General features: G+C 44.5%; 2 protein-coding genes across 10 annotated transcripts in view; one reads left to right on the forward strand and one right to left on the reverse strand.

Moving 5' to 3' along the window:
• The first annotated feature begins 1487 nt into the window (after positions 1–1487).
• Positions 1488–9324, forward strand: PAQR3 (progestin and adipoQ receptor family member 3). 4 transcript variants are annotated; one of them, XR_008238787.1, is made up of 8 exons: positions 1488–1758; positions 1843–2005; positions 3199–3354; positions 4111–4308; positions 5778–5868; positions 6190–6338; positions 6811–7410; positions 8227–9324. XR_008238787.1 is itself a non-coding variant. In XM_052811603.1 (7 exons), exons 1-6 carry the CDS (start codon positions 1574–1576, stop codon positions 6330–6332), a joined length of 936 nt encoding a protein of 311 aa, XP_052667563.1. In that variant the 5' UTR covers positions 1488–1573; the 3' UTR covers positions 6333–6338; positions 6811–9324. The 4 variants fall into 4 exon arrangements, 3 of the variants coding, with proteins under 3 accessions (XP_052667563.1, XP_052667574.1, XP_052667583.1); XM_052811603.1 differs by having other exon boundaries at positions 6811–9324; XM_052811614.1 differs by having other exon boundaries at positions 4174–4308; positions 6811–9324.
• Positions 9325–10614: 1290 nt separating this feature from the next.
• BMP2K (BMP2 inducible kinase) overlaps positions 10615–24500 on the reverse strand; it is a 108197-nt gene continuing 94311 nt past the window's right edge. For 5 of the 6 annotated variants that reach the window (XM_052811583.1, XM_052811566.1, XM_052811552.1 and 2 more), the window contains one exon: positions 10615–16238. In XM_052811583.1, the coding sequence (XP_052667543.1) occupies positions 14803–16238 (1436 nt within the window). In that variant the 3' untranslated portion in view covers positions 10615–14802. The remainder of the gene's footprint in view (positions 16239–24500) is intronic. The other variant, XR_008238778.1, reaches the window with a different exon arrangement.

Genomic DNA, 24500 nt, shown 5'->3' on the forward strand with positions numbered 1-24500 from the left:
TGCCCCTGCTGTCAAAAGAACTATGTCTAAGGATCTTTTATTGGAATGCATTTTCTCTGCGCGGCTTTCCTAAACTATTAATTTCGCTAATAGCACACTTGGATAAAGAGGAAAAAAAGGAAGCAGAAAAGCCATATGGAAAGGAAGGCAGAAAGTAAGTAAAACAGGAACGAACCATTCAGGGACAGGTTTCAGATACATCCTGGAAAGGCGAGAACACGAGAAAGTTTCTTAAAGCTGAGCCTGCTGAGTTCTTACTATGAACACAATTACTCTGGGTAGCTCTCCAAAGCCCTGCGGTACACGAAGGAGAAGGACGTACCCAGCCTGCCAAACAGCTGAGAAGGAGGGAGAAGGCGTCAGGAACTGTCAGCAGGTCTGCAGAGGCAGAAAGAATGCACTTTTCAGAGCACTGACATTAAGAAACCTCAGTGAACGATGGATTACTAGAAACATTCGAGAGCTGCTGTTGACCAAAACCAACTTAATTTGGGTAACCAAGTGGTGTAATGCGGCTATTTGGGGGTGATGCGGCACAGCTGGTTGTACCAAACACCTGGTCTTTACTGTCATTCTTGATTTTAAACGCCCATCACCCTGAATCTTTTATTTCACAATACAAGTTCCTCTGCCCTGGGAAAATCTTTCATACTCGTCACACCATCTTGGAAACAAGCTCCCACATCTCGTTCAGTGAGACAAAAGACCTTTGAAGCATTCTGTGCGGCACATTACCGGCAGGGAGGGGCAGGTGAACGAGGATTATCATTCAGCACACTGGTTTTCGACTTTGAGAACAAGAACTGGATGATACCTAAGGAATTACTTTTTTCTCCCCCCTTTAATTTAAATTGGGGGGGGGGGGTGGAATTAAAAGCAAGTGGCAAGCAACCCACAGCTTTTCTTATTTAGGCAAAACAACTCGTTTGGGAGAGTCATCTTGGCTACTAGGATTAGTTGGGGGTTTTTTGGTACTTCATAGAGCACAAAGAAAAAACTGCTGACTATCATTACCCCAATTAACCAGCGGCTGCTCTCGCAGGGTTCAAGCACCATTCCCACGAGCACTCTTCCACCTCGCCCGTCTCCGTCCGGCCCCCCGTTTCAGCCCGGTTTGCCGCCTTCACGTCCACCCGCTGAAAAAGGCGGGCTTTTCCCCCCAAACCGCCTTTCTCCACACGTTTCTCAGAGAGGCGCGCCCTCTCCCCTCAGAGACAACCCCTCGCTGCCCACACCTCTACCTCCGCAACCAGCCGAGCACACGACCGCCCGGGCAGGGCTGCGTTCCGCTGCCCCCCCGCCCCCCGCCCCCCGCCGTGGACACCGACCCGGGCGGGCTCAGGCCGGGCCCGACGCCTGAGGGCCGCCATCCCGCCCTCCCGCCCTCCGCTGCCGGCGGCAGTGCGCAGGCGCGGCGGGAGGAGCGTGACGCCATCGCCCGGCGACGCGGCCGCGCCCAGAGCCCTCACGGCCGGGGCCGCGGCGGGAAGCGGCGGCGGCGATCCCCGCGGGCGGGGGGCGGCCGGTCCCGGTCCGGTCCGGTCCGGTCCGATGCGGCGCCGGGGCGGGCAGGATGCACCAGAAGCTGCTGCGGAGCGCGCACTACATCGAGCTGGGGAGCTACCAGTACTGGCCGGTGCTGGTGCCCCGCGGCATCCGCCTCTACACCTACGAGCAGATCCCCGTCTTCCTCAAGGACAACCCCTATATCACCGACGGCTACCGGGCCTACCTGCCCTCCCGGCTCTGCCTCAAGAGGTGAGGGCAACCCCCGCACCCCGGCCCCGGCTCCCCCCCCAGCTCCCCCCTGCTCCGCCTCACCCCGTCGTTGTCTCCTCACAGCCTCTTCATCCTCTCCAACGAGACCGTCAACATCTGGAGCCACCTGCTCGGCTTCCTCCTCTTCTTCACGCTGGGCATCTACGACCTGACGGCCGTCCTGCCGGCCGCCGGCGCTTCCCGGGAGGACTTCGTCATCTGCTCCGTCTGCCTGTTCTGCTTCCAGGTAGGGGCTGGCTGGGTGCCCGCCGAGGTACCGGCCGAGCGCGGGCCGGCAGCTTCCTCAGGGAAGCCGTCGCCTCTGAGAAGGAAGAGTGTTGCAGCCCACGGACACGTTGCACGAGCGGGCCTGCAGAGCGAGACGGACTAAGGTCAGGCCTGGGGAAGGGTGTTTCGAGTTGCTTTTAAAGGTAACTGACGAGCTCGGCGCTCGAGCTGATTTTGACCCGTTCAATATATGCGATAAACCAGGGAGGACTGAACAGAGCTGGCCTAGGAAAGACTCTGTGAAAAACAACTAAATTGTCCACGGCCGTATCTCACGGCTTCAGCTGGGCGTCGGGGTCCCAGACAGCATCAGTTGCCGCCGGAAAGGGTTACCTGCCAGAACACGAAAATCAGCCACGGCCTGATGCTGGTCCGGAATGGCAGTAGGGCTCGTATTCTAACTTTTTACCTCCTCTAAGCAAGAGCTCCTGCGTCAGATGAAATCTGTTCGCAGCAGCAGACTTCAACTGTGTCATCATTTGAGCACTGAAGCTCCTGTACAGTACACTGTCCCTAAAAAAGCGTGAAGAGCTGAAGAGTGCTGTTCATGTTTCCTGAAGAGTACAGGATGCCTTTGCGTAGCTAGAAGCGGGGAAAACTCCCTTGCTGGCTTGGAGAGCACTGCTGTTGTGTTCCTCCCTGCTCCTGTTGAGGGTTGCAGAGAAACACAGACATTTCTCAGGGAAAAAATCTGATGCCAGCCTAGAAGGGGCCTGTGTGTAGATGTTAAATTTCTTGTGTGTTCCCTCAATAACGTAACTTGGGTGCCAGGCCGTCAGGGCAGATTTGGGCTTTGGTTTCTGCTTGTGGTCGTTTGGCCAAGCAGAATTCATCATCCCACTGTACTGATGCAGACATGGCCCTGCTCCCTTGCGTAGTAGCTCCTCGCTTGGCCTCAATAGCCCAGGTTTCTTAGCTGTGCCACTTGGGTTGTCACGTCTTGCAAAGTTTTCTGTTCCTCCTTCCATCTGCCAGAGAAGCTTATGTTAGTTTCTGTTGATTTCTGGCAGGATTCACAATTGCCTACACCGAAGTTGCACTGCAAAACATATAACAGGTTAATTGCATGTGCTAAGTTTCAGAGTTCAGGCTTGCTATACTCCCTGTTAATTTTTAAGAAATTAATGCATCCTTGTTTGAACATTTGTATAGGTCTGTATGCTTTGCTCAGTAGGATACCATCTTTTCTGTTGTCACCGCTCAGAGAAGACCAGCCGACGATGGATGGCGTTAGATTATGCGGGAATTTCCATTGGTATCCTGGGCTGCTACGTGTCAGGCGTGTTTTATGCATTTTATTGCAATAACGTAAGTTTGAAGCACTTGTTCATGTAACCTTTAGTTCCTGTGGTCTCGTCCTTGTAGTTTCCGTGCCGTAGGAAGGGGGTTCATTGCAGGGTGTTCAAATAGAACGTTAGTCGGGAGACAGAGATGGAAACTGAAAGAAGTTCCTTCTGACACCAGCAGAACTCTGCTTGCTGAAGCGATGGGCAAATCGAGGTTTTCCTTTCAAGCTGTCTATCACACAAGCCTCAACAAATTATTTAAATCTATATGAAGGCAGCGTAAACTTTACAGGTCCTACATTTGTCAAATGCATGAGGATGATTATGGGATGTGTCCCCATCACAAGTCATTCAAACATCATTTCCCACTATGTAGCTTACCTGAGGCAGCAATAAGATTATTTTCTTTTCTTCTAGTAGAGAACAATTAAAATTAGTTCCCTTCGAAGGCCTAGATTATATCCACACCTGCAGTGGGTACAGCAATCGGATAGTTGAACAAGTCTGCTGAGGCAGAGGTATATTTAAAATGTTTTGGTGAACGAACTGCTCGGAATAAACGATGTTCTACCAGGTGTACTGGAGCAAGACTGTCTCTTCCCCTTGCTGTCAGTTGATAAATACAAGTCCGTTCATTCAAACCCCATCATTTGTGCTTGCGGCAGTGACGGGGGATTTGATATATCATTACATTTAGCATTGTAAACTTTCTACCCAGAAATTATTTTTACACGTGGTGAGAAAGCCCACAAACTTGCTTTTGTTTCTTTTTTCCCAGTACTGGCGTCAGGTATATTTAATCACTGTGCTGGCAATGATCTTGGCAGTATTTTTTGCTCAGATTCATCCCAGTTACCTCACGCAACAGTGGCACAGACTGCGCTCCATCATCTTTTGCTCAGTGTCTGGATATGGAATTATTCCCACCATCCACTGGATTTGGCTCAATGGCGGCATTGGTGCATCTATTGTACAGGTAAAAGAAAAAAAGGAGGAAATAAGATACACTTTTGCTTTTCTCTTGCTATCTTCCTTCAGTCGTCTTTACGCTTTGGGAAATGAAGGGGAATTAAAATCGCTTTAAGCTCAGAATTCCTTCAGATGAGATGATCCAGTTGCAAACACTTAGAAATTTATTGAGCAGCGGTAAACACGTGGAGTAGCTTAAATCTCCTTTACTGATTTACAGCCGCACCACGAGATGGAAAACTGGATACAAGTGTGACTGAGCCTGTCTGCCTGAGGGACAGGGCAGCCTGTGTAGGTGGACTGCACCCCTGCTCACCCGAGGGCGAGGGACAGGAGCAAAGAGCCAACTCGGCCGCAGAGCGGGAAGCAGTCTATCAGGCTCTGCCAGTGCTCTGGGCTGTCCGCCTCCACAGCTCGAAAGGGGAGAGGGGAACCAGAAGACACTGATGAGATGATTATTTGCTTCCTCTTCCCTGGGTTGGCAGCAAAAACCAGTATTTGCCTACTCCAGCCCCCTGTCTCTTACGCAACCCTTATTTAACATCACTGTGAAGTTACCGAACTATTTTCCTGTTCTTGTTTTGCTTGTGCTCTGAAAAACAAGCAGCACAGTGCAGCTGAGGACAGTTAAGTATGCCCCAATATGAAAATGCCAGAAGTCATTGCAATTACCCAGGGACCTAACTGCTGAAGAAAACGTTTCCTTTTCATTGTGAGCAGTAACTGTGCACGTTCTTAGACTGGCCCTGCTGGAGGACTGTCAGCTGGGGTGATGGTTTAGCCCAGTCCAGAGCTGCTGTTGAATGTGGAATAGTAACATTTATGAATATATGTAGTCTTTAGACAGGGCACTTAACGCTGTCCTTCTAAAAATCAGATTTAACAGTAGTTGTCCCCCCACATCTTCCCCCATTTCGTTTCTCCTGGTACAGCAGAATGTTGTTCCTCCATTTTGTTTCCATACTTCACAAAAATGCTCTGCGACTGTTAACAAAACTTTCTGTTAAGGAAAACAAAAAGCAGCTCATTAATGGGTTGCTTGATTATTTACCACCCAGTGTGTAGTACTCCTGTGGCCCTGGGTTCTAGGGACTGCAATCCCAACCGGTAAATGAGATTTTGCACTGAAGACATCCTTCTCGCTTATCCTAGCCATTCTGCGTAAGATCAGTGTACTGGAAGATGTCCTCCTTTTACGGGCAAATGTCATGTCTGTTGCAGACTGCACAGAAACACTTAAGTAGCTTGTGTATTGAAGCAGAGAAGTCACGATAAAACAAGTTTCTTCCCATTCAGATATTCCCAAACTTTGGCATTTGCTTCCCCGTTGGATTTAGTCCGTACGTAACATAGGCAGTGAAGTAAGATTCAGTTTTGTCATACCTTTTTCTTTTTGAGCTGTAGGGACTTTTTTTTGTTGTTGTTTTTCTATTTCTACCTCCTAACAGAATAGGAGAGCTTCCTTTTCTTTTGCAGGAGTTTGCTCCGCGTGTAGTTGTCATGTACTTCATCGCTGCTGTAGCTTTTCTCTTCTATATTTCCAAAGTTCCAGAAAGATACTTCCCAGGTAGGAAATTCTCTTCCGGGTGTTTTTTCTGCAGTTAACCTTCCTGCAGCGTCACAGTCCTTGCTGTGAATCGTGAACCTACTGTGAGAGAACAGGTTGACCATGTTCCCCATGAAGTATTGTCATACAGAGTAAAACGTTGCATATATTTGAAGCAAAAGAAGGCAGACGACTTCTGATCAAGTTCGTTAAAGAACTTGCACTGCCTCCCAGCAAGTGGAGTGTATAGCTGACCTCTGGAGGAGACCAATTGCTATTTGCATTGTATGAGTTATTCCTGAGTTTAACGACTTAACCGCTTGCCCTCTTTTTTCCCCGCAGGACAGTTGAACTACCTCGGCTCGAGTCACCAAGTGTGGCATATCCTGGCAGTGGTGATGCTGTATTGGTGGCATCAGTCCACAGTGTACATCATGCAATATCGACACAGCAAGCCCTGTCCTGAGTATAGCGCAGACTTGTGAGCGAAGGTATAGCACTTCTCATACTCGTGGGACTAGGATATTCTAACAAGTATAAGGTTAAATAATCTTGGTTTTAACTTGTCACAAGTTTCAGTCAGCCTCCCTCACTAGCTTACCCAAAGAAAAAGGTGATGGGTGTAATACTTGCTTGTAAATAAAAAACATGAGTGATCTTGATGCCAGGCACTCTGATCCTTTGTACTGCTGTGTTGCATGAGGCTGCAGGCAGCTGCAATGCCCTTGACTAGAGTTTTAGAACCGGCTGGACAGAGGTCTGCCAGATCCCTTTCAGCTCTCTTTCCCAATTTTAATAGCCTCAAGCTGCCATTAGTATTTGTTCCTAAGTAGCATTTTCCTCAGGCTTTTGTCAGGTTTTCAGCTTACTAAGCATTGATCTGGATTTTTTGGAAAGCAGGTAAGAGTTGCTAATTTCGTTTGCATAGTAAGCAACTAAACTTGTTTCCCCACTGTATTTCAGAGACACTGCGATGAAATTTCTGACTTTGAGGGTCTGGACCTTACCTAATGAACTGAGCTATGAAGTTAAGCACTGAGGCAGTTCATTTTCTGACTTCTGGACTGTTGCCTGCTTGCTGGGACAGTATATTATTATGAGTTTTGAAAAAACCAACAGCCTTGCCTGGGATCCGAGATGCATTTCCTTCTCAGACATTTCCTGTTCTGCAATCAAGTACAAAACCGGTCTTCCTGGAGTGGGACAATGCAAAGCTGAGCTGTAACAGTTAGCATTCAGCTCACAGCAGTATTTTTTTTGCTTGATAAACACGAACAACAAACACAAGTAATTAACCTTGCTGAGCTGACAGACCGATATACCTGGTTTTCAGGTTTTGTTCAAGTGCATCATTAAGAAACCGCTCCTGGCAGTGTGCGCGTGTAAAACCGTGGTAACTGTGGGACCCCATCTTGGATCTAAATCACAGCAGCACCGTGGGTTGCATCCTTCAGAATGTTTGAATGACGTGCTTGCGCTTCAGTATCAGTACGGTAACGTGTAAAATGGAATTCGGTGGGCTCTTGTACTTTTCTGGACAAGCTCTTTTCCTTTTTCTGACAGGTAAGATCACATGTCATCCACCCTAGCTCTGTCTTCATTTCAGATCTTAAAACTTGTCTCTCCCAATATGACTTAGTGGCATTACTTCAAAGAATTTCTCTAGATCCCTTAGGTAATTTGGAATTAGTACTCATCCATATTTCAGCAGTAGAGCTAAGCCTGTGTGTTTAAGTTTGTTACTATCTTGCAATCAGAGTTGCTAAGAAGTAGTTTTTTAAGTTAGACTTGTTTAACAGGATGAAGTTAACACACCCCGAGTAGTGAACCTGCTGGGATTCAAAATCACTCAACTTCGGCCTTTTAAGGTGTGATGTATTATACTGTACTTGCAGACTTTGTTACTGAAAATGACTTACCACCGTAAGCTTTCTATAGTAAAAAGGTCGCCTTGGGTTTTAGAATTTGTTGTGAAACTATTTCTTAGAAACTCAACACTGGGGAGAGATGAAATTGGCAGGTTAGTCAATAGCTGTAGCTCAGCATGATTAAGCTCAATGCGTGCCAGTTTTTCAAACAGGATTGGAATTACTTGGATTTTTGGGGTTAGAATCAACATTTTCAAGTGGCTTTTGTATAGCAGCTGTGCTTGTGTTTACAGTTGAGCTGAGCAGTGGTAGCAAGTGCTGCTGCTTCACACAATCAAATGTTAGTCAGCATTAGCCATTGGGAGATTTCTCTAATTGCCTCAAGATGCTGTCACAACTTAATCCAAAGCAGTTAAAGTTTGGGAGCAGAGCTGTTGAAGGACACAATTGCATTGGCAGGGCTAGCATTAAGAAGCGTGAGATAGCCGGACTGTTTCTGCTTTGACTACAGGAAGAAATGTTCTGTTCTGGGATTGCAAACTGTCCCAGCTGACCTTGCTACAACTCCCCTTGTTACCTGCAGCAAGGCCTTCCACAGTGTCCCAGCATCTTCTCTTGTGTTTTGTGATCATCTGGCAACAGCCAGCTTAATCCACTCTGGACAGGGGCCTTGTAAGATTTCAAGGAGGTTGTCTTACACCTGAGGCCAAGGAAGTGAGAGCACTGCCTAGCAGTGGGAAGGAAAACCTCAGGCAACCATGCTAAAAGCTGCTTAAGAACACAAGAAGGCTTCAATGAACTGTCAGCCTTGCCAGTGCTATGCCATGATGCCACTGCCTCTTGCCTTGCGGGGAAGGTCCTCCCTTCATGGATTCTAGCTTACTCAGAGGAGGAGAGGCTGCTTTTTTGCAGTGCCCTCCTCAGGGCAGGCAGCCTGGTGTCAGGTCCCACCAAAACTGCCTCCTCCCCAGGCTAAACAAGCCCAGCTCCATCAGCCTTTCTCATCAGGGGTGTGCCAAGAACATGCGGAATATCAATGGAAATGTACTGTCATGCACTTGAACACTCACTGAGGATGGAAAACGTGGGATACTAACTTCTCTACTGGTATGCTGGAGAGTAATGCTATGTTCAGTTCAGTGGGTTGTTTGTTGTTTTTTTTTTTTTTTTTCAATGCCAGTAACAAATAGTGGCAAGAACTGACTTAGAATTTAAGATTCAAGTCCCAGACCTTTGAGCCTTTCAGTGTACACACTGGGTTTTTTTATTTTTATTTTTTAAACTTGACAACCAAGTAAGTTTCAAGTGCACTAATTACTACTACTGAAGCCTGACAAGGAACCTGCAAGTATAAAAGCCTGTTTCCACTGTTATGTGAACAATAATATTGAAGAATGTGTGTTTGTGTATTGAAAGCATACTGACTTTACAGTTTGCTAATGTATTTTTTTTAGGTAAACTCTTAACTACTACCGCAGTTGTCACTCGATCAGGCAACTGACTGCAAAGCTGTACATTTTTATCATCCTGACAAAATTTATCTAGCTGCATGATGGTCTTTTATGTACATACCGAACCTGTAAATAAATTTCAGTTCATGGGAAGTTTACTTGGAGTAACATCATTCTTGCGTCTCACCTAGTGAAAGGATAGATGCTCAACCACGCAACTTCTGTCACTTCCCCTGGGTTTGAAATATACAGGGAGACTGTCTCTTGAATTATCAAGGCACAGCACAGACAGGCATGGCAGGTGTTCAAATTGCACTATTCCAGTATTGCATGTAGTATATTTCAGTAACAGTACTTAGTGCTCTATACTTGTTTTTGGAGGAGCATCTCTAGGTGAATCTGCTGATACACTCAGCTTTGCAACTGACTCCCTTTAGATGCAGATAGTTTCCAAGCAGGGCCTTATTCATGTCTTAAGAGCTCTGGCCATTTCTCTTGCTGTGGCCTAAACAAAGGAAGGAAAGGGTGATCCTGACTCTGCCTCAGCTGAAACAACAGTACCCTTCCCCACCTCAATGTTGTAAATGTGCTTTTGCCCTAACAGAAGTAGTTCAACAGCATGGAAAAACCAGTGATGAGAAATCAAGTGCTAGCAGCTACGCTGCAAAAACAAAGTAACACAGCCAGAACGTTTTTTAAACTCCTTTTGTAACTGCAGGGGCTGAAAACAAACCAAACCTCTAGCAGGGATGGCACAGGCAGAAAAGCTTTGCCCTTACGCATATCCTGCCTATGCATACAGCGTGGAGCAGGCAGCTGCACCGGCCAGCAGGGATGACTTTGCACCCCCCATTACAAGCGCCCGTTCTCGTCCTGTACTGCAGCACGTAGCAAGCGCTCACACAACACTTATTACCAGTAACCATCAGGATTGCCCCAAGTCCTCCTCCAACTGCACTCGGCCAAGCCTTTAAACCACAGGCAACATGCAGATTGAGAGACCTTGTTGTCCATGAAAAACTAACTCTTTAAAGTAAGAATTTAACAGCTGTGGTTGTTCATTTTCATTTAAGGTGAAGCCTCTAGTTAAACTGTATTTCCTTGTCGAATTGCTTGTAACAAAATGAAACAAGCAATAGGCAGAAGACGCAACAGCCACTGGGACATGAGCTACTATTTAGTAACCGCGTCCTGCTGCCGCTCCCTCTTTTTTTGACCGTTTTCATTCTTGCTTCAGCTTACCTAAGAGTAAAATCAGTACAAGCAGCATTCAAAAAAACTGCTCCGGTAAACAATTGCCAGAAGGGGGTCAAATTACTTAAAATTATGTCTAGAAGATCAGGTGCAGAACTATGTCCACAGAGATAGCATTGGAAACTGTATTTAACATTAAATTAAAGCCTAAATGTGAGTACTTAATAATGCAATGTTTAAGGACATCTGCAAAGTCACTGTTATCACGTTTGTTTATTTAACAACTGCAAGTATTTTTTGACATACATCAGTTTCACAAAAAAGTTAAAAGTTCTCTGTTTAGTGGTACACAAAAAAGCTTTAGAAACTTGAAGTCTAACAAGAAATGGAAGTGTAGTTCAGGAAAGTGCACTTAAAAGCTGAATGCCAGCAATTTCAAAATAGTTTTTATGCTCTTTAATATTAGGTGATGCCTTAGTCACAAATTTAGCTATACACACAACTTCCTTGGTTTTCCTTTCAAAGTAAGCTCTATAGATAAGTAACACAGCAGCCACCCTTTGCACTTTTTTTTCTTTTGCAGCTTTCACTCATATTCACTCCCTCAAGGGACACAAAAGTGATTGTGGCTGCTGTGTTACTAAAAGCACGGCAACTCCAAGAGATACATGATGTGTGCGAGCATGTGTATGTTTTATATATACTTTTCATATATAAAAATACACGATATAGTATAAAAAAAACCTCCAGATAAACTCTTATTCTCACAGTAGCAAATATATCAACTTATTTTCACAGTACTTGGTTTTACTAACTGGGACACCCAGAATGATTAAAAGTTACTTCCTCCAAAGCTGGTACTCACGGGTCCCGCATTACGCAGGTCAGCCAAAGCAATTGCGTGCACCTCAAGGCCGTTTGAGAGTCTGCAGACAAACACGGTGATCTTATTTTTCTTTCAATGACCGCAACCATTACAGGCTTCTTAGTACCTTTTGACAAAATCCCTCTCTCAAACAGCTGATTTTAAAAGGCCTATGGTTCAGTCATTCAACATGCTGAAAGACAAGCTGTAAAAATCCATCGGTATTTTCCATCAGAAGGGAAGTATCAGCTCCTTACCTTGCCATTATTGTCTTCACAGACAGTATGGTACATGTCTAGCACAGCAAGGTCTTTCCCGTATTTCAGGTAAGGTCACGATATGCTCCGTGGCAAGCAAGCACATGAGCATGCACACACACCAAATAAAGGCAAAACGATATCACGTTCCCCGACAGTACCACGTTTCGTCTCTGTTGACTAGCGGATCTTAGGTAAAATTAAACCCAAACTTGGGTTTAGTTGTGTATAAACAGTATATACCACGCAAAGTCAACTTAGCGAAGCATACTAATCTCTTTTCAGTCACAAGAAAGGATAAAATAATTTTAACTCTATAAGCGAAAAAGTTACGTCTATGCAAAAACCTGTTTTGTATCTAGAATACAAAGAACAAGATTGATTAAGGCCATTAACAAGCAAATATCATCGGCCATAAGTCGTATGCAGCCAGAGACGTTATGCCAGTTTTAGAGTAACTTGGGTTTACAGTTTGCTTTTATCTCCCCTCTCAGTTTCTGTGTACAACCTCACTTCAGCTTTCCTGTACTGTAATACAACCATTTATGACCCTCTGCCAAAAAACCAAACCAACCCACCACCCAAGGAAAACCTGTAGCACTCCTCAGCCTAAAGTCTCAGGGTAAACAGTCAAAAACCAAACACGCTTCCTTCTATTCTTAATTTACCTGAATGTTTAGGCCCACACCAAGTCTGCCGACACACAGATGCACAGCCTTTTCCCTCCGTGTCCAACAGCAAACCACCTCTCCTTTCTCCCTCAGTCCCACGCGCATGGTTAACCCTTTCCTCTGGCACCAAACGGCCAAGCAAGCCCTCAAGTTGCTTTTCCTCCAGGGAAAAGCAGCGGCTGCATGGCTTTGGTGAGGATGAGCCGCATTTAAGAAAATGGGTCACTTGCCTGTTGGTTTAGTCTCGTTTTGTTTCCACCCACCTGCCCCATTTGTCATATCCTTCTGTTCCAACAGCTCTTTAGGCAGGTAAGTGTAACAGTTCAGACGGAAACCGTAGGAAGGTAGCTCATAAGCACGCGCAGAGAAGAGGAAAAAAAAAACCAAACGAAAAAGACAGTTAACCTGAGTATCAGAAAATGCTACAAAACTTGGCGTGCGCTTCTTACAGCCTTTGGCACAAAAAACCCAGGTGAGAACAGTAGTAATAAAGCCTAAGAAACTCCTGTGCAAATAGAGTTGAAACATTTCTACTCATAACCTCCTAAGAGCTTAATTTCTAACCCTGAAAAAGGCATACTTAACCAAGCACAGCTGTGATATTTCACTTCCACCCTGTGAGAAAAATGAAAATGAGGAAGATAAAGGTAATGAAGGTGTACAGATACATATGAGCTACTTTCAGATTCCAGGACTAGGGGAAGCAATCTCATATATATCCAAGGGAGTGTTTTATTAAACCAACCCCCAAAGGAGTCAAGTGACTGCTTTTTAAAGTGGCGTTTTCATCAAATAGCATAAGGGATCCACCCCCAGCCTCACAGATCTCAGGACGACTGTATAACCAGCAGAAGAGTTTGGAAAAAAAAAAAAAGTGCAACCCTAAATATTTCGCTTTACCTCCTGTAAAAGGGGGGACACCGGGACACACAAACACAAATGCTTATGTCCTCCATATATAAACATCCAATTATCTACCCATCCGCAATCAGTAGAGCAGGAAATAAAGGTGAGACAAGCAGAGGAACTACCTCCTTCCCCTTCCTCTTGAGGACTTCCGCCACAGAGAAAAGGCAAATCGGACCATGCCAAGTCACACTCGCTCCGCAGACGGCGTACATGGCTTGGCACAAGTTGCAAGGCAGCGGAGGAGCCGTCCTGCCTACACACAGCACGTACTTCTACAACACGGTAACGAAATCTTGTCCTCAGCGAGTCTGTTCACATCAACTTCCCATCACCTACTGGCACCTCACGCTCCCGAGCCTTTAGCCACGTCTCGTGCACCTAACGTCTCAGAGGTACTGTGCAACAGGACAGGAGTCCTGCCTGTAAGGCTTCGTGGTGTGAAATGCAGTTTACCGGTACGGTAGCAAGCGGCTTCTGCAAGCTACCTGCTGCTTACTGCTTCTGTTCTGAATCAAATCCGGGTTCAGGGAAGTTTCTTCAAAGCTCAGTGCATTTAGCAAAACTTTCTTATAAAATACACTTAAGTACAATAACAGATTCATCAGAACTTAAAAGAACATTAGGTTACAGTCATTTCATAAAATTATTATTGTTTTAAAAAAACAACAGCTTTGAAAGAATACACGTTTTCTTTGCAATAAAAATCCAAGAGGAAAAGGAAAAGTACTTTCAGACACAAATCCCAATTCGTAATCAAATAAATCTGATGGTTGCATCTCACAGTCAACTGTACAAGTTATCTGGAATACTCCACATGTGCCAAATGATTTCCTCATGTAAACCAGTCTCTCTTCCCAGCGTACTGAGTAGTCTTCAAAGTGCTGCAAACACTGGCTGCATTCCTGCTGGTTTACTCCCCTACATTCATGCTTTTTGTCTCGCAAACCATTATGTTCTCTGTATCTTTAGTTTTAACTCTAAGCTTCCAGTTTGCTATTTTACATTAATGGCACTTACTGTAAAACAAACAAACAAACAAAAAAAAAAAAACAAAAACGTTTAGGCACACAAAAAAAATTATCTGCCTTTCACCTCTGCAGCTGCATAGATGTCTACCAGGTCCCAAGCCATAGCTGTGCTCTGGAATTCTGGGCCACAGCCCCTTGAGGACTTGGCTTCTTTATTTTTATGATTAATAAAGGTAGTTTTCACCTCAGAAGCATAGACTTGACTATTCCCAGCAGATCAGTCTGGATAGTAGTACATTTTGGTTCTTAAGTCTACTGCGACTGAGACATGAAGAATCACCACAGTTCCATTAGCCTACCTGTACGTATGGAAAATGTTTTTCATGTGATCTCTGCCTGTCTCCCTCCCTCCATCTCAGCACATCACAGAGGACTGAAAAGGCAACGCAAAAGTGCAGAATGACAATATGTTCCAGGGCCCAGAGTCAGTGACAGACAGTGCTTCATATCTGATTTCTTTTTTCATTCTAGGAGCCATCTGTCGTAACAAAATGCTGCTCCTGGTTCATTTTTTCTATTTTTCTCCAAAAAAAACCCCAGTAAGAATTTGCCATCATTCTAAATTCCATGGCACAAGCTGCCCATGCCTTCCTGAACTTGAACAAACTGCAGGAGCCAGGTCCCTGTCAATTCAACCAGATAAATTACTCCACTAATTAAAACCTCTATTAAGTAACTCAGAGAGGTGGAGGGGGTAACCCGTTGAAAGCATTTACTGTTTGGAAGGAAATGGAGCTGCTCCAAAGGGATCTAACTCTAGCGCCTGTTGCTGTTGGCTTTGCACGCTCTGCACAACCAGTTCTGTGAAGGGTACTGCACCAAAGTCATCTGTTTTCAGCCCGTCACCACCATGAATGGCTCCGTGCAAGGAGTTCTGCCTAGGTCTACCAGCCACTACTACCGTGCCATGATCCCCGCGGCTGTCACCAAACCCTTGATGCTGGGGATGCCGCATCAAGTCTGGTGGGTGGAAGGGTTTGGCTCCGAAAGGATCCAGGAGACTCTCATCTGTCTGCAGAGGGTTGGTTCGATCTTTGCTGTCAGTCAACGCAACGCTTATGTTCTCTTTGGAGTCCGAGATCGTCAGGAACTCGTTGCTGCTCTGCGAGTCCCTGCGGCCTGCTTTCTTGTGCCTGCGGGCTCTCTCAGGGGTGCGGTAGCTCGGTTTCAACGCCTTCTTCGTGGTGGTTGGGGTGCCGTGGTGACGCTTTCCGTTGTTCTTCGAGACCTCCTGTTTCATGCGCCTTTGGCGGGAAGAGAGTTTCTGCAGGTTACGCTGCTGCTTCACCTTCTGCTGCTGCTGACTCCCCGTGATCTCTTCAAAAGGAACCAGCCCAAACAGGTCCTCCTTACTCCCACCAGTCTTGGGGAGAAGGGAAGGCTGAAATGGGGTGCAGCCAAAAATATCGACGCTCCGTGGAGAAGTAGGAGAAAGCAGAGGCTCAGTTCCCGCCACCTGGCCATCTTGCTGAGATACCTTTTTGCTGAAGGGGGCTTTTGTGAAAACGTCAAAGTCATCCTGCTCTTGGTTCAGGCCGGGAAAAGCCATCCGAGAAGAGGCGTCTTTATCCGTCTTCTCTCTTGCCTGAGGCTGCAGAGTAAAAAAGGGCACTGCCCCAAACACATCAAACTCTTGGCCAGGGTTCACCTTGATTACAGTACTTGGCACCTCAGACAAGGACGTACGCATTGAACTGGGTTCTTTGATTTCACTGCTGCCCACGCCATCTCTGAACCTACTGCTCAGGAGCCCTTCCACAGATTTTTGCTTGGTACGATCAGAATCGGAGTCAGAACTTTGCTTCTCCTCCTCCTCTTCCTCCACCTCTTCCTCAGAGTCCATGAGGAGAGGTCGGTGGCCTAAATTCTCCGGTTCTGTATCATTGTCATCATTGAAGTCTCCATTCTCTCCTTGCAAGGCTTCTTCATCCTCCTGTTCTTCTTCTTCCTCGCTGCTCTTGGGAGAAGGAGGATCAGATTCGAAGTCACTCTCTGACTCATCACCACCTTTTGTCACCTGTCCCTCTGCAGTTTTCCTCCCTGGTCGGGAATCTCTAAAAGCATGGCTCAGTTTTCCAGCCTTGTTTGGCGTCCCTAAGTTATTTCCTTGATTGCTGGCTGAATTATCTGCTTGTTTTCCAGGGGAACCTGCAGGTCCGAAGAAAAATGCAAAACAAAACTTGAAATACACTGTTAAAGTCAATGCTTATTCCACACACGCCATAGCCACACATACCAAGAGTAGATGCACACATACGTTCCATACTTACTGAGGGAAAGGAGCTAAAACCATACCTAGTATTTCAAACAGCACTTATAAAATTGATTACTCATAAAATTGATTTACTCCTCAAGCACAAGATGTCTGGAAAACCAATACCAGTATTTTGGGGGCACAGAGGAGGGACCAATGGACACAGGTGATGTCTAGAGCCAGCTTTTCAAACACACTCATTACACAGCTGCTCCTCTCCAGGGAAACAGGAGCCAGCGAGTTTGAAAAATTTTAATGTTCGTTCTCATTCTTTTTTCTTTAAAAGCGGACTACCTATTTCTTGAAGTGCTTCTGCTTTGATAGTCTGCTCTGATAAACTTACTGTTCTAGTCATGAAAACAGTCAGCATAGGCAAAAGAAAAGTATTTGGCAATTGCAGATAATTCACTTCCGATCTCGGGTACCATTTCACAGCGACAACAGACCTCCGAGGGCTCTGCTGGCCTACCAACCAGTCTGCTGCGCAGTTTCTGTATACCAGAAAGCAAATGCACCTTGTTGACAAACACCTCCCTTAAGGTGCCTTTTCAAGAGGTTCTCCAAGACCGATCCGCTGTATTAAGGCTTTTACTACACTCTCGGATTCATGTGGCAATACTGACATACTGAATGCTGTTTCTAAAGGGAAACGACTGTGTGACAGCCCGTTAGTACCCAGCCTTTCCTCCCCCAAGCTTTCATAGCACGAGACAACCCTACACAACATCTCCAAGATAATTAGCTTCCTCTACGGTCTTTAAAAATCAGCGACTGGGCGAGAGACAAGTTTGTTCCTTGTCCAAGCCGCAGGGAAGATCGCATGAGGTCACGATCCCTCTGTCCTGCCCTCAAGGGCACCAACTCCTTACGTGAGCTGAGAAAGTGGGACTTGGAGCCTGCCAAGAGCCACAACAGGGACACGCTGTTTGGGGGTTTTAGCCTCACAAGTGCGTTTTGAGGCATACAAAGGGAAACGGACAAGACAACAGTCTCTATGGGGAGATCGCAAGGGAATCGGCTAACATAACTATATGGAAATAGAGATGCAAGCACAAGGATGTTTTCCAACACGTGTCTTGGTTTGAAATACTCCCTCCCTTCCCCCAGTCAGGACCAAAACCATAATTTGGACTCATAAATGCCATTAAGAATTAAGCCTAATGGTCACTGCCATTTGGGCATTTAATAAGGTCTCCCCTTGGTTTAGGCTGAAACAGCCTCTCTCCATCAGGGCCTTCCCCTCCAATAATGCCAGCAAAGCACACAGTGCGATAGCTACACGGGAGAGCTTTTACTGTTTTTTTTTTTAAAAGCAATACTTGCCTTGGCTCATCTAAGCTATGCTTAGAGAATGTCTTTTTTTCTAGTGACACCCAAGCTCCACGTTCAGCCCCTTCTAACTTCTAGTGTAGCAGTTCAGGTAAAAAAAACGTATTGCTTTAACTTGAGAGAAGTGTTTTGGTGTTTGTTTCTAAACAGGATCTGTCAGCTCAGGTTCTCTATCATAAAGAAATTAATCTATTCATTTTACTCTAACACCTTCATCCCTGCTATTTAATGTCTGACAACTAGAGCCAAGAGAACAATTCGCTGCTGACTCTTCTGTGGGGTGGTTGGCTTCAATATACTAGGAGCAGTAAAAACTTCGCATCAGTAAACAAAACAGATGGCAAGAGCACGCAGACCAGATAAGCCTGCATAGTACCATTGGTATGGCACTCATCAGACACAGGCAAAACAAGTTTCTCCCTGTGATGGAGCCCCGCTGCTGCACTGAGGTGTTTTCAGGAGCGTAAGTGACTGTCAAATTTCTATTTGAAGAGAACAACTAGGAGGAAAAGCGAAACACTTGGTCTCAGCTGGGGAAAGCGTACTTGCTCTTGAGATGTCCTTTCCTCTAGGACACAGATCACACAGCAGCCACGCCACTTTAAGAACGTATAATTGAACACGTAACACTAACAGCAGCAATGATAATTCACCTCTTTGCAGACACACCGAAAATTTGTATGCAATACTTGGAAGTGAGACCACATTACAGTCACTCCCAGCTGAACACTAGGTGGGTACCAACCTTCAGAGGGGAACCAGAACAATGGCAAAACCAACTGAGTTGATGCTTGCGCCACCGAAACCTCGGCCTGACAATCACTTTATGTTGCCTCATGGCCCCACCGAGTTCACTTTTACCTGGTGAGGAACATGCAGGTACCCGCCTGCACTAGTGAGATGCTGTGCAACAAACAGAGTACAGCCTGAGCGCTGGGTATGAGTTTCTGACATGTCTAGTATCTGACACAAACCTGGGGGCAGGGGTTGGTCCTCATTAAAGCAGTTATTAACAAGCTCTAGTCATAGCACCACGTTCGACCGCTGACCCTCTCACCTAACCGAAACTAACGCCTTCCATGTACGGTTTTCTTAAACAATTGTTGAAATTTAATCGACTCAATGTGTTCACAGGATTGAAAAAGCTGGCGATGGATGTGTGTACCAGTTATTTCTCTGTAAAAAAAAATCTTCAGCCAGAATCCAGCTCATGACTCTCCTGTTCTTACAATATACAAAATAATTTCTCAGGTAGTTTCTTCTTTCACAAGGAAATTAGCATGCAACTTTTAAGCCAAGTCAGATTTTTTTTCTTCCTATGCTCCAGTTTAGACCAGAATATAAAGTTTCACAAGAAAAATTTCTTCTTTTTCTAAAAGGAATTCACAGCCGGTTTCTTCATCCAGTAGCCATTTTGCTCTATTGCAATTACACTTAAAGTAAAAATAAAAATTCTGCAGCAATGTATTTTATGTATGGATTTAAAAACAAGATGACTAGAACGACCAAAAACATCAGGTGATTAGGGCTTTGAGCTGTTTCTTCTTTGCTTCTAGTGTCAGATTGCTTCTTATCTACTGTAATTTTACATACTACATATTTGCTTTACCCACTAAATTAGAATGTGGATTATTTGGCAGCTTACTTTAGATTTCCCTAAGGTACAGCCTCCACATCGCACTATATAACCCCCTATCTTACAAATCCTGCTGCTTCCAGTATTTACTGAAACACTACTGTTAACAAAAATGCAATTACACTTAAAAGGAGAAAAAAGAGGAAGTATTTCTAGGTTAGATGTTAACACCACTTACACAACAAAAAACCCAAACCTTTTATGTATGTCAACATCCACATGAGTTAACGCTCCCAAAGAATGATTATACACTGGCACATAATTTCCTTATGCAGAAAACAATTTATAAAGTCATTTTTTTTTTTAAAGACAGGAACTGAACCACAATATATCCAATATACCCGACTTCCGCAAAGGTTTAAATATTCTTTGGTAATTGCTGCCACAGTCACACTCCCTGGAAAACAAACTGCAAAGGACACCGACAAGACAAAAAACCAACCTCTACCAACAGCTACTGACTTGCTGAACAAGTAATTTAAGCCACACGACGTTTAGCTCTCAGTAACAGACCTCACTGGGCAGAACATACATCAACCAAACTTGACAACACATGGCAAAACACTTAAAGCAGCTTCCCAAACCATACTCAATGTATTAGTGCTCGCACACCAGCCATTCCGACATCTCTTCATACACCCACCAAGACGTGGTATTCTTGCTGACAAAATGCAGCAGCTGCTTTAGGGAATCCAGACAACCTCGTTTTTAATGAATCTCTATGAGCAGTCTAAATTTCCTTTCTGGAGTCTAACAACTACCATCTCTAGAAAGACTCGGATGAAGGCAGGAACAATTCATGGAGCAGCCCCAGTTGCTAGAGATTCATGTTCTATAGCAAACGCAGGGACTGCCTGCTTGCTATGTATGAAGCTATGTGTTTTGTTCACATACTTGGAGCTCTGAACCAGTCTTCGAGGAAACGCTGAGCACACTACTTAGAGGCAGAGAGATGGAAGGTGCTTGAATAGCTAGCGAGAGTATTAAAAATTTGAAGTGCGTATTCATTTTGACAATACTTTACACACAGCAATCTGTCTGGGCACCAGTCAGTTTGGCAGCCTCTTGCTCTCCTCGGGGCAACGGGGCTAAGCCGTCGCACACTGAATAGAGCACACAACACCCTTTTTAAACAATGGCTAGAATGAAGCAGCACACAGGAAAAGGAAGCTTGAGCCTGTGTATTTGTAAAGGTCTGTCCCTGCACAGGAGAAAACATATTCTCAAATACCTCGATTCTGAGGCCACTCAAAAATTAAGCAAGCATATTTATTTTTCCAGCCGTAACATCACCACAGCACCAGGCAATTAACTGCCTATTAGCTCATCAGCTTCAAACCCCTCCTTTCACTACAAATGATTTCTGAACACGGCTTCTGAATTTCTAGCTCTTCAGCTCTGAGATTCCTCCTTATACACCACCTCCTTGCCAGAGCTGTAAATATTACTTCTTTATCACAGTAGGAAATTAACATTCCTGTATTTTGTACAGACTCAAAATTATTGAAGAGATAATGAATCGTGCAGTGATTAGAAACTCACAAGCTACAGTAACAGCTCAATATTTCTCAAATTTCAGACCCAGCCTGTAAGACCCTACACGCACAACTTCAAAAGGAAAGCAAGCAGTACACATCAGATGACGCTGGGAACAGCAACTGCTCCTGCTATATAGTTTTGAAGAAAGCACTTTTGTTTCTAAAGTATTTTAGGAGTGGTGACCTCACCACTCCCACATTTGTATTTTTCAGGAAAGAGCACCTATCTTGCTTTATTCTTCAGCTTGTGTTGAGGTGGTGTAAACAAACAAACAGAGCCATCTGCTCCAAGCAGACATTAGTCTAAAGATAGCAGCTGTAAACATTTTGTAGTTCAACATAGCCAAACTTCATGGAAGAAGAATCTCTGCACGCACCTTCTCATCTGCAGTGTCTTCGGTTTAGTCCCAGCAACAGGGAGAAAATGGCAGCAGACTGGTGTTAAAACCAAACCAAAGAAACAATAATACCCTCCATAGAGCTATCAGTTTTAAACCCAAGAGAGCAATATTTTTTTTTGTTATTCTACCCTACAGTTCCCCTTCTTTCACTGTTAAAGAAGTTAGCAAACTAAATAAATACAAAGAGCACTACAAATAGAAACTTAATGCTCCAAAAGGGAAAAATTCCCTCATTAATGACAATTTAATGCTCTGGCCAAACAGATTTCAAAAATGAAGTGTTCTGTCACATTGATTTCGTGCAATCTTCTCAACCTAAACTGCTGCAGACACTGTTCAGATATATATTTATAAAAAAAATGCTGCAAAATGTTCAGTAACATCTGTTTGTAATGTACTGTTCAGATTACTACACTTCTAATCAGGTTTGCATCACGTAGAAGACAATTGTTCTTCGCTCGGATGCAAGGCAGGTGGAACATCTTTAATCGTATAAGAAGATCCCAATCTTCAAGGAAATTTTCTGTTCTGATGTTCTTTTTCAAGACATCCGATTATAAGAGGATGAATTCCCCCTAACAACTGCAGTAATTACATGCCTTCTGCTGGTTCATCATTTTAGGGTATTGCGGGGGTGGCGAAAGAGCGGGGCATAAGGGCTTTAAGCTTTCTTTGAATTGGTAACATACTGCCACCGTCATTTCAGAACAATTTGCCACATGTCAGGCCCAAGGATTACCGGCATGCTGCAACTAAATCTGCACTATTTCTTTGACAACAGCCAGAGCAGCAGCTGCTGAATATTGTAATAGGGATTTATACCGCTTACCACCTTGATTTTCAAGAACAATAAAAATGGGAGAAAAAAAAACCACTTCTGCCTAGTATCTATTGCTTAGATATTCTTTCAAGTAATTACTCTACAGGTTGAAGTGTCTCATTTAAAAAAAAAAAAAAAAAAAAAAAGGCAGCCATGAATGCTCCAAGATTTGACAAAAAAACCACCAAAAACCCAACACATCAGTGCATCATTTTGGAGAGAAAAAGCACACCACTGGTACAGCCCAAACATATAATTTATTCTTGGGATGTCTGAATAAGTTCCAAGTTACTCTGGAAGTGTCATTGAGAAAAGCTAAAGTCTAAAGATTATGTTGATACAGGGCAAGATCCTGAACCTGCATTCAGCAATACCTGAAACCATAGCCAAGGAAAGGTTACGGAGTAACATAAGCAGTATTTTCAGTGAGTACAAACATTGATAAGAGCTTATTTTAATTGTCAAGTCTGCTAAATCTGGAACACCGTACAACAGCCATATCAAGTTGTGGGTCTGGGCATCCTTTAACAAACAATTCAAGAATATCAATTGCAGAAGAAACGTGAACTGATGGCGTGAGCTGTTCTAATGTTGTAGAGAAAGTTGGCTCAAATATTTTTGCTTCTCCTCTTCACATGTTTGTCATTTCTTCCTTAATTGTAGTGAGCTGCATTTCACTTGAAGTTGCAGACTGCATAGTAGTTCGAGGGCTCCAAAGCTGTGGGACAGAAACTTGCAGTGGTTTTAAACCCTGCTAGAAGCAGTACACAAAGAAGTAACCAAATTAATCGTTGTCACCCACATCACTTCGTGCCAGACAAACGCACTTCTCTGCTGCAACACAGTGAATGCTAATAATCAGCTACTGCAGCAGAGTCCTTTCAGGGACATACTGAGTCCAAGTTGCGAGACGATTTCCATTGTACTGCTGTCTGGCATGCAGCTGGCTGGTGTTCTGCCAGATCCACACAGCTGTGACTAGCAAGTTACATTCCACACCACAAAACTGTTCTTATTCCAAGACAGACACCTATAATGATCATTTAAGATCTAGACACTACCAAGTCTGGGTGCAGGAAGTCCGGAAGTCAAAAGGAAGCCACTACAGACCTAAAGTTGCTTTTATCCCTGGTCTCTGCACAGGGAACATGCCTGCGGTGACCAGGAAGGGGTTACCTGTGTATGTCAGAAAAAACAACAGCAACTTGATCAAGAAGCACCATGTCTACAGTACAGAAAATGAGCTTTACAAACATTCAGTAGAACAGTTAAATAGATGACCTGAACTAGAACCTTATCCCAATACGACAAGCCAGAAGACAGCTCGCTGACATTCTGCACAGGAGCAAAACACCTAGCAGACAGCCTCAGGTCAGCACTTGCGAAGAAGTTCCAGTCAAGGTTTCTCAACATCTCCACTTCTCACACAGTCCATTCATGTCATTTTGAGAGTTACCTTAAATCTTTTATTACTTCTTTGAATTCCCATATTAAGCTGAAGGAAGCAAAAGCCAATCTAGCCCAATTTAATCCCAGAAAGAATTAGTGTCAACAAACGTAAGATGGCAAAAGGCCACTGAGTACAACTCAACAGCAAACTGCACTATATTCGTGACATGTCCTTCTTACCATTTGAAGAAAGCAGAAAATGTGCGTCTCCTGCGAGTTTCTGCAACACTCAAGTTGATGTTAACAAAGGATGTTACAACACTAGCTGTTTGACACACACACACGCGCTTGCATCAAAAGCTTCCAGGCCAAAACGCTGGCCGCAGAAGCTAATTTTTCCACTGTTACCATCCAGTGTTTCAGGCATTCAAGAACCAGAATCCGTTTTCCACATGTTAGGCACCTGTCCTAAATGCCCCAGGGCTGGCTACTCAACTGTGCTTTCTTTTCTCTTTTTCACAAAAAGTATGCAATGCCAGTTTTGTTTCTATCGCATCGAGCACTGGAATTCTGTCTCAAGCCAATTTTCTTTTCCAGCCATCTCAAGTTCTAAGCCATCACTATCTTCCACAAACATTTAGGCATAAAACACTGTGTATAGCAAGTTAACATGTAGTACTTGTGAAAACACTTTTAATAGGATATACACTAAGTGTGAGTAACTTTAAGTGCTTCTACGCTGTTTTCCTATCAACTACAATAAGAACAACCCAATAATGTGTTAGTTCATTTCACACTGCTATTTGCCCTCTGTATAGCATGTCAAGTGACATACATGTTGTTGCTGGCTCTCCATTCCCACCTGAGAAGAATAATCGTGGAAACTCTGACAGATAAGCTGCCTTAGTCCATCCAGTTCCAGGTTCTCCTTCCCGGTGATCCTTGCAGCAGCAGTGGCCTGAAATGCACTCAGCTCTGCAGGGAAAATCCCAAGGGCTCACAGCTCTCAGCAACCCACGGTCCTTTCCAGCGATGATAAAAGG

Source organism: Harpia harpyja, chromosome 2, assembly GCF_026419915.1.
Source record: "Harpia harpyja isolate bHarHar1 chromosome 2, bHarHar1 primary haplotype, whole genome shotgun sequence".
In the NCBI taxonomy this organism is placed as follows: domain Eukaryota; kingdom Metazoa; phylum Chordata; class Aves; order Accipitriformes; family Accipitridae; genus Harpia; species Harpia harpyja.